At 34.1% G+C, this 10,838-nt stretch overlaps 1 protein-coding gene across 1 annotated transcript; it reads left to right on the forward strand.

The window, feature by feature from the left end:
* Nucleotides 1-5,756: 5,756 nt before the first annotated feature.
* LOC125870125 (uncharacterized) lies at nucleotides 5,757-7,999 on the forward strand. The gene is made up of 5 exons (XM_049550478.1): nucleotides 5,757-5,887; nucleotides 7,057-7,183; nucleotides 7,262-7,419; nucleotides 7,512-7,635; nucleotides 7,706-7,999. The coding sequence occupies exons 2-5, from the start codon at nucleotides 7,136-7,138 to the stop codon at nucleotides 7,997-7,999; spliced, it is 624 nt and encodes a 207-aa protein (XP_049406435.1). The 5' UTR covers nucleotides 5,757-5,887; nucleotides 7,057-7,135.
* Nucleotides 8,000-10,838: the final 2,839 nt, after the last annotated feature.

Raw genomic sequence — 10,838 nt, forward strand, 5'->3', positions numbered from 1 at the left:
TTCCCTCACAACTTTCGCTAGAAAAATCTAACAGCTCTTCCGCCCATATGTCTGATAACAAACTGCAACTCAATGCTGCTCAAACTGAACAAGCAAGTAATTCACAAAAAAATAACAAAAATCTTAAGCGCCGAATTGCCTACAAACAAATGGCTGCTGAAAAAAAAAACAGCTCTTGTAGAGCGCCGTCGGGCTGACTACTGCGCTCGAAGACATGGTTTTCCTCAAAAACTTCTTCCTCCTCATTCCTCATTAGCTATTTCCGCGGGAGAACAACTCATTGAGTGTGACAGTGTCTATGAAATAGGTTAGCCACAACTGCATTTTAAGTTTTCTTGTTACTTATAAACTACTATTCCATAGTTATTTTCTATACTATAGGTTAATACACATAATCCTACAGGATCAACATCCACAACATGTAATGACCGTTCCAATTTACTCCATCCACACCCAACTGTCAAAGGTCTATTCATATTAACTTCTATTACTACTACCATCCTTTATTTTTAGCTTAGCTTAGCTTAGCTTTTGCTAAGCTGTATTCTCATTCTACAGAACCCACACAGAGACAAATAGGTTGTTGGAGTAACAACCCATTACCTTGCAGCCCTGCTCTATTAAAGAAAGTTCCAAACTGCAAATTCTGTCAAGCCAGAAGATTTCAATATGAATCCCTTGGTTTTTGCTGTGGCAATGGCACTGTAAAATTAATTTCACACCAATTACCTCCTGCACTAAAGAGCCTGTATTTCGGTGTCACTAATGAATCCAATCATTTCCGCACTTACATCAGAACATACAATAATATGTTTGCCTTTACTTCACTTGGAGTAAAATATGATAAGGAATTAGCAAAAAGGAATCAAGGTATATATACCTTTAAAGTTCAAGGTCAAATGTATCATTTCATAAATAATCTCTTCTCCCATGATAATCAGGTTAGAAACTTACAGATTTACTTCTATGATAATGAAGATGATATAATTAACAAAATGTTGTTCTCCGAAAATCTTGAACGAACAGTTGCTGCGAAGTTACTAGATATCCTAAAGATTAATCCATATTCCATGTTTCTTAAATCCTTAACATGCATTCCAAACTTATCTAACTTCTATATTGCACTAAAATGTGATTCTACATTGGACCAGCGAACACATAATTTACACACTGTCTCCGAGGTTGCTGCTATATTAGTTGATGATGACTCAAATAATGCTATTTCTACACCTCACATTCGCATTTACACTCACTGTGATCGTAGCCAATTAGTGCATTATTACTACGGCTGCTACGATTCATTATAATATCCTCTGTTGTTTCCCCATGGAGAAAATGGGTAGCATTGTGGTATTCAAAAATTCCTTCGACAACCCATTTCTTCAACCAATCGTTCTACTTCTAATAATGAACAACTTCCCCAGGTATCTAACTGGTCCTCAATTGATGGACTTCTTACTGTTGAACAACAATTCTTACAAAATCAAAGGCAAAAAAAAAATACTGTCTCATGCCGCGAGTATTACTGTTATAAACTACAAATTAGAGCTGACGAAGAAAATGGAACGTTACATTCTGGAAGACTGTTCCAACAATATTCTGTGGACCAATTTATAAAAGTTGAAACACAACGACTTGATTTTGTCTGGTTCAATCAGGATCTCTATAGATCTGATGTATTAGTAGGACTCATGGATCTTCAGAGACAAGGAGAAAGAGATGCTTCAAATATAGGCAGAAAAACAATTCTTCCTGTCAGCTTTACTGGAGGTCCACAAGATATGCGCCGTCGATATATGGATGCCATGGCCTTAGTACAACAGTTTGGAAAACCCGATATCTTTCTGACAATGACATGTAATCCTTCATGGCCAGAAATTCAAGAATTCTTATTACCAACTGATGAAGTTCAAAACAGACCAGATTTAATAAGCCGAATATTTAGAGCAAAGGTTGAAGAATTAAAGACAGATATTGTAAAAAAAAAAACTCTTTGGAAAAGTCGCCGCTTATATGTACACTATAGAATTTCAAAAGCGTGGTCTTCCCCATGTACATTTTCTTATCATACTTACGGATGACCACAAATTGTTAACACCTGAGGCTTATGATAAAGTTGTCTGTGCTGAGATACCTGAACTCGCAACAGCTCATTATCTACACTCTTTAGTTATTAAACATATGATGCATGGTCCTTGCGGAATATTAAATTCTAATAGCCCATGCATGAAAAAGATGGGACAATGTAAATTTAGGTTTCCTAAAAATTATGCCTGCGCAACATCCAAAGGTGAAAATTCATATCCAATATACAAAAGACGAGACACAGGAAAATATTTCAAAGTTAGAACTCAATATCTTGATAACTCATGGGTTGTTCCTTATAATCCCTATCTCTTAGCTAAATTTAACTGTCACATAAATGTTGAAATTTGCTCGGACATTAAAGCTGTCAAGTATATTTATAAATATATTTGTAAAGGACATGACAAAATTGCTTTTCACATACATGGTAATGATGATTCTGATACAATAATTGACGAAATCAAAGACTATCGATTAGCTAGATGGGTTTCACCACCCGAAGCTATGTGGCGTTTGTTTGCCTTTCCTATTAACGAAATGAATCCTTCTGTTTACCATCTCCAACTACATCTGAAAGACCAACAATTTGTCTCTTTCAAAACCACGGCAGATCTAAACACAATCTTGAACAACCCTGCAATTAGAAGAACAATGTTAACAGAATTCTTCTCAATGAATACGACAAACAGAAAAGCAATTGAACTCCAGTTATTATACAAAGACTTTCCCCAATACTTTGTTTGGTCTACAAGGGATAAAATGTGGACCCAAAGAAAACAAGGCAACGTCATTGGCCGTATTGTTACCTGTCATCCAACAGAAGGAGAAAAATACTACCTTCGACTATTATTGATGAACATAAAAGGCCCAAAATCATACGAAGACCTACGGACTGTTAACGGAACATGTTATATCACATTTAGAGCCGCTGCAGAAAAAAACGGACTGATGGCTTGTGACAACAACTTAGTTGAGTGTCTGTCTGAGGCAGCTACTTATCAAATGCCACAGAGCCTTAGACGTTTATTTGCAACACTATTAGTGTATTGTAATCCTGCTAATCCAAAAGAATTATGGCAAACATTTGAATATCCTATGTCTGAAGATTTTCTGCTTATACCAAATATACAAACAGACCACATTCGGTTTTTGGTTTTAGATGACATCAATAATATTTTACATTCATTGGGTCATAATATAAATGAATTTACACTCATATCAAATAATAATTTCTCCTTCTCCACATCTTCTACCATAATGCAACAACCCACAGACATCCATTTGGAACGAAATATAATAGTCACTACCGCAGATTTGTTGCTTCATACAAAATTAAATAAAGAACAGCAAAATGCTTATAATGTTATCCTCAGTCGAATCTTTTTAAATAAGCCAGGAGCTTTCTTCGTTGATGGACCTGGAGGAACTGGAAAAACCTACCTATACCGTGCCTTATTAGCTCCTGTACGATCTAAAGGATTTATAGCTTTAGCAACTGCAACTTCTGGTGTTGCAGCTTCCGTTCTTCCTGGAGGACGAACTGCTCATTCATGTTTCAAACTTCCTATTGACATACGTGATAATCATGGTTGTAACATTAGCAAGCAAAGTTCACTTGCATCTTTAGTTCGAGATGCAAAACTAATAGTCTGGGACGAAGTTTCAATGGCCAGGAAAAAACTTATCGAAACTTTTGACTTACTTTTAAGAGACATTATGAACATAAATACACTCTTTGGTGGAAAGGTTGTCGTTTTTGGAGGTGACTTTAGACAAACTTTACCTATTGTACAGAATGACAGAAAAGATGACTTCATTAATGAAAGTTTGTTAAATTCACCCATTTAGAGTCAACTTGAAAAATATCAACTACTACAGAATATGCGCGCAAGAACAGATCCTGCTTTCTGTAAATACTTGTTGAAAATTGGAGACGGCAAAGAAACAATAAATGAGCATGGCAAAATTGAAATTCCAAAATCTTTTCTTATTCCATTTACGAATGAAAAAGATTCATTAAACATTCTGTTCAAAACTATTCATCCAAATTTTAACATGTTCAGCGAAGATATCTCTTCCATAACATCCCGTGTTATCTTAACAACAAAAAATGATTTTCCACAACATTTGTTGGAATAGACGAAACTATCGAGCCAAAAGATCAAACAGAATATGAAGATTTTTTGCATTCTCTAAATCCCTCTGGTTTGCCTCCTTATAGGTTAATTCTAAAACAAAATTGCCCCGTTATTCTGCTACGCAATTTAAATCCTTCCAAAGGTTTATGCAATGGTACACGACTCATTTGCCTTGATTTGAAGACTCAAGTTATTAGTGCCAAAATTGCCAGTGGTGATTTTAAAGGAAACCATGTTTTTATTCCTCGAATACCGCTCTTATCTTCGCAAGATGCACAATTGCCCATTCCTTTTAAAAGAACACAATTTCCAATCCGATTAGCTTTTGCTATGACCATAAACAAATCTCAAGGTCAAACACTTGATTTTGTCGGAATTTATTTGCGCCAACCTGTCTTTTCTCATGGTCAACTTTATGTAGCTTTATCACGAGCCAAAAATTCAGACAATGTTAGAATACTAATTCGCCCACCAACTGATCATAATCATGATGATCACTCTACGTACAATATAGTGTATGATGAAATTATAGGAAAGGCATTCTCTTAGCTTGTCCGATTATATAAAAGATATAATAAATTCCTATTATGTAAGTTATTACCTCGATTCTTTTATTTATATACTTTATTCATTCTCCCTCTGTTGCTAATTAAACTATATATTAACTTTTGCTCTTCTCTTGATTTTCAGAAAATGACGCAAAATCTTCTGATACATGAAATAACTCCAGAAACTCCACTTTGGACCTGTAAGGTACAAATTGTGGATATATATGGACCCGCAGAGAGCAAAGAAAGAAAGGTAAAATATCTAAACATGATCGTGCAGGATGAACAGGTACAACTATCAGATTGAATTCTTCTATATCCTAAACCATCAGTAAATAGTCCACATAATTTAGCTCCGCAATAACCTCCCAGTATTCCGTTTCTATATTTACTCACAGGAATATCAAACAAAGGCCACTGTTTATGCCGATGACATACCCAGTTATCAAAAACGGATTAAGCTTTACCACACTTTCCGCATAACAGGAGGACGCGCACAACCGCCATATTTGAGATATGAAAAGCCCCTGTCTGCATTTAACTAGGTTCTTGATAAAAAGAGCATCATTGATCCAATTAAAAGAGATGATGTCGATGCACTGCCGCCGCCTACCAAGCTTAATGTCACATCCTTCGTGGATATTAAACGCAACGTTGCCCAGACAATGGCAACTGACCTCACCAAAAAAGAATTTGGTATGACTATTATTTTCTTTGATCATTAAATTCAGCTGTAATATAGACAGCCAATTTAACACTTTAAATGTACATATACTAACTCCATATACTATTGTCAACAGACATACTCGCAATTGTTGTCAACTGTTCTCCCCCAAGATATGTTGCCACTGTGGAAAAAAGATTACAAGAACTCATTGTTGTCGATATGTTGTAAGCATATTCATTCAACTTTAATCTTCTGACGCCTCTTGCTTCCTTAACAACTTTGAACAGTAATACATACAAATAAATGTTCTTCCTTCTACAGCAAACAAAATCTTACCTTCACTATATGGGAAGAGGGAATTATAGAAAACGAAGGTAGGAAACTGCTGCACCAATTCCGAGAATATCCTGTAATCCTTGCTCGGCGTATTGGAGCGTCAAGATATAATGGTAAATTGCAATAAATAATGTTACCTATAATTTCTTTGCCATTTTCTCGTTTACAGCTAATCCAAAACTGCTACACAAACATACAGTTGCTCAACTTTTAAACTGTTAAACGAGCAGAATTTGCCTTCTTTTAGTTTGGATCATCATAACATAGGCCAAAACTTTTGTGCCTCTGCTACTTCTACACAGCAAAAAGGACTGAACAGTATCAAAACAAGAAACACTCTTTATACTACTAGCTGCAACGAAATATCTTGTTTGCTTAGCATTACAACACAGACCATCTGTTTACTACTTCAATTATGTTATGAATCTTAGTAGATAGAATTTTGATCAACACTCCTCTTTGTCATTCTGTTCTTGGGACTGAAATTTCACGATATCATGTACAGTTGTTGAACTTTTAAGCTGTACGCAAGAATCTATTTCCATTTCGGACAAAAATCAATTGTTGGTAACTTACAGCTGATTTTAGTTTTAAAAATTTAAATTTCATTTTTCTTTCACCCCTAAACAAATTATGCACTGTCCTTCTTACATTAGTGAAGTTTCTCATTTTTCTGTTAGTCGTTTTCTCTGTTTTATGAATTGGATTTTTAATGTTTTCCATGTTGGTTGTTCAGATCTCTAATTTGCTGACATTCTGTGTTAAAAGATCAAGTTTTTAAGAAAAGTTAGATTTTCGAACTTTCTTTCTTCGAATAATCTTTTTTAATGCTGATATTGGAATAATTGTTAATTCGTCCTAATTTGCAATACCATGTGTAATTCTAGCCTCTTCAGGTTCAGGATGCATTATGTATTAAAACCACTTTAACCTGCCATGGGATTTCCCAAATAATTTATGGATTTCTTCCTTATTTCGACACAGTCACAGTAAAGAGTTTTCCTAGAAGGATTTTCACTCCAATTTAATCCACTAACATTAGCTACAATTTTAACTCATTTAAAACTATAAGATTTACTCCTCCTTTATTAACTTGTTACTATAATGTAATTGGCATAGGTGTGTCGCTGACAACAAAATTCGACACAACAATTCAGCTTGATCCACCTTATCCACAACGCCGAGAACTACAAGCATGGTATTACATTGGCTTCATATATATTCTGACTATCTTTTCCTATCAATAAATATTATGAACTATTAACATTTGCATTATATACAGGGTCACTGAGAACCGCCAAATACTTACCTCTTTCACTCTCAGAAGTACATCCACATCAGGATTTCTCATCTCTGTTCCCATGGATGAAGAAATAGTACCTATTGCAAGCATTGACTCGCAACAAGATGTCAGTACAACATTTGTCCTTTACTTCACACAAACAACTTTTCTACTGATTCTCATCCTTATCTTTCTCCTAACACAGGGCCACACATTTACAATTGAGGCAAAAATAACCTTTCCCACTGACCTTAAGAAATTCTATGTCTTAGTCTGTTCAAACTGTGGGCAAGACGTGCGCTATCCAACCATAAGAGAAATCGATTGTATGAACTGTGACCAGAAAAACCTCTTAGTACCCAGGTACTTTATGATCTGCATCTCACCATACATTGTTTCACATAATTCTTATTCAAAACATCAAATCATTATGTTTTACATGTATAATTCTACAGGTGCAGGTTTGATGTAGATCTCACAGATGACTCAGGCTCAACAATTGGAATGATTATGGATAAAGAAGGAGAAAAATTATTGTCCCTTACTGCAGAAGAAATTTACAAAAGGGCTTCGGATCCGGTACTACTTCTAATCAAATCATAATATGCATAATTCTCACTTAATAAATATAAATTACTATCCCTCCTAGGGTAACTATCCATCTCTGGAAGACGTTCAAGCTAACATTAGCAACAAACTCTTCCATGTTCGAGCAAAGAAAGCATTTGCCTGTGCTTCACGCACAACATCAGTGAAATTAAACATCCACTCCTGTGTTGAAAATGAATGTTTTACTGATTCTCTTCCGTCACCGAGCACAATCAATATTCATGAAGCAACCAAAAGAAAACAGAAAGTCCACCCACCGCACATAACTGAAGAAGCTGGATCACTCAAAATGAAACAAAAACTGGATCCAGCAACTCCTAAAAAAACCAACTGAAGGTGATTTATTTAATTTACATCAACAGTTATCATTTTGTGCACTCCACATTTACATCCTCAAATATTACTCCTACTGTTAAATCAATACTATACGATACTTCCCCAGTTTATTTGATAAATCACAAGATTGTTTCCCCAGCTACTTCAACATATAATTTGTAGCATGATGATGACTCTTATGAATCTTTCTTTCAGCTTTCTGACTACCATGTAATGCCCTTATTGGTTACTTTTAGTCATTGTCAATGTTTTGCATAACTCTTCTGCATAACAACTGTACCATTGACTTAAATTTATGACTCTCTAATTACTAAACTTTTAGTCGATATCATGTAATATACTCATTTACCTCTTCTGTTTCTTTTCTTGTTCAGTCAAATAATTGTAAACAGGCATATTCTGTGACATACTTTGATCGCTTCTTACAGGACATATCCCCAGACTAAAATCATAACACCATAAAAAACAAATGAATATCTGCTCAGCAAAAGACAAAAAGAACACATGAACAATCTAGATCTAAGCTGTTAATGCTTTATATTTGCGTAAGAAAGATACCATTTTATTAAACACTTCTATTTCCAAATTTTCACTTGCTGCTTAATTTGCCTGTTTGTTAATAATATCCTACATGTTTGCATCGTTTTTTGCTTTACTGCTTCCTTTACACTGCTGCTTCTTCATACATGTATATACTTGTGCTATCCTTTTTTTTCCCCTTTCGCCTACTAATAGAATTTTCCCTAGGTTACCCAATGTTTTTGACAACTACTTCTGCACTTTTGGCTGCTAATACAGGTACTTTGACTTCCTGCACTATCACTTACAATTACATTCTTTTACACTTCCATTATTGCTATAACTATCTTTCACATTTTCCGCAATTATTTGCTCACAGGGAAAACAACTGCTGACTTTTTGCCTTTTACATAGATGCTTCAAAAACTTTCTACATGAAATGCTCCGAAAACATCTTAGCTTATACTACAGAGGTACTTAAAGCTAACTTACCTCCCTTTCCAAGTCTTCATGACATAACACACTATCTTTATCGTACAGATACACAATGAAGGAACAAGCTAGCTTCAGAAAAGTTCTATGCCACTGTACTGTTAATGTTTGTTTTATGCTACTTCCAGCAAAATCCCTGTATAACATTTCCACTTAATATATTATGTAAATATTTAATCTAATGATGCCTTTTTTCGTTACATTTACAAACAAAAGCAATATTTTTTAATATAACAACTTCAATATTTACAAGTTATATAAACAAATTCAATAGACTCTCGAAATTTTATTGGTACCACATAAAATTGGTTAGATCATAAAACATATATTGTTTGAAAATGACGTAAAAAGTATTATAAATCACAATAGTTAACAATTTTTTTAAAAAACCACATATAGAAAAACAACGGATTGTAAAAAAATATATGAATGTCACATAAATTGGGACATGAAAAGTAACATATTTATTATTTCAAAATTACGTTAAAAGTTACTATAAATTACAATAATTTACAACTTAATATACGTAAAAGACATATAAAAAATTGGTTAATTTTAAAATTCTATATATGCCATTTCTACCCAACTAAGCACGGTGAAAGCTAGGATATCATTCTTGTTTGCATTCTTTCAGTTGGAGCAGTTCAGCACCAAAGATTATACTTTGTAAGCTCCTTCTTTAGTTTCTGCACTGTACGCTTTGTATAATCCTCACCATTTGGTTACTTTGTTCACTATGAGTATCATTCTCTCCACTTAATATAGAAACTTCATCTTTTGGGAAAGTAAACTTTAGGGGACGAGTTGTACTCTTGAACCTCTTATTTCCTCTGGTTGGTCTATCATTTGTATCCATATGCCTGCTTCAACAATATTTTGTATTTACATTCATGTAAGGGCACTTCTTACATGTAATGAATAATATACCTTACATTGTTCGCTGAAGCATAACTTCAGTGGTTCAATTTATTCAGATATTTGTTTTCAACTCATTTGTGGATGTTTTCTATATTTCATGTTACTTTAGCTTGGATTTGACAGTATCTTTTTCTGTTATCAATTTATCGTAGACCTTTTCCTAACCAAACTCTACAACTACTGTCTAATTTTACAGCGTGCCTGTGTGAATTGGATTTTCCTGAATTTAAATAGCTCCTCTCCAAAGTGGGTTGTTATTTTCTGCGCAATTTCAGGTTCTACATGTATTCCCAATTCTCTTTGCTATCTGTTGAATTGTATTAATTTACTCCTTTAGTTTCTTCTTAGATCATAAAAAAGTTTCAAGCTGGAAGAACTACTTATGTTAACACTTGAGAGTTTGCAGAATTCAAAATTCAACTACCAGGCCAATGCAACAAATATTAAACTACATATACTGTATGTGTTTTGGCCTTCATAGAAAGTTCAATGTACAACATTCTGCAAAATATATGTAACATGCTATCAAATGTCTTAACATTGAAATTTATTATAATAATGTTGCATATTTGCCCGTCTTTCTTTACAACTATTTTTATCCCCACAATATGCCCGTGCCTTGCACGGGCACCCTTATCTAGTATTATATAGAAGAGCCAAGTTGAGGACGACCAAGGGCAAATTTGTCATTTCATAAAAATTCTAGAATGTTTGTTTCTATGTTATGGCATCAAAAAAGTGGTAATAGATTTATAATGATAGTACAACCAAATATATTTTTCTAAATGCCATGTGTATCCTAATGATATGACATAATATGAGCCCATATTTTCAATCACATTTTTATATTAAGATATTATAATTTATTTAAAGTAATATTCTTCTATATCATAAAGTAAAGAACTTCA

This window comes from Solanum stenotomum, chromosome 7, assembly GCF_019186545.1.
Source record: "Solanum stenotomum isolate F172 chromosome 7, ASM1918654v1, whole genome shotgun sequence".
Lineage (NCBI taxonomy): Eukaryota > Viridiplantae > Streptophyta > Magnoliopsida > Solanales > Solanaceae > Solanum > Solanum stenotomum.

What these genes read in the sequence shown, in the direction of transcription:
- LOC125870125 (XM_049550478.1), top strand. Translation starts at nt 7,136, where the DNA reads ATGGATGAAGAAATAGTACCTATTGCAAGCATTGACTCGCAACAAGAT. An exon ending in GCATTGACTCGCAACAAGAT is followed by an intron (nt 7,184 to 7,261) that starts GTCAGTACAACA and finishes CTCCTAACACAG; the next exon opens with GGCCACACATTTACAATTGA. An exon ending in AAAAACCTCTTAGTACCCAG is followed by an intron (nt 7,420 to 7,511) that starts GTACTTTATGAT and finishes ATAATTCTACAG; the next exon opens with GTGCAGGTTTGATGTAGATC.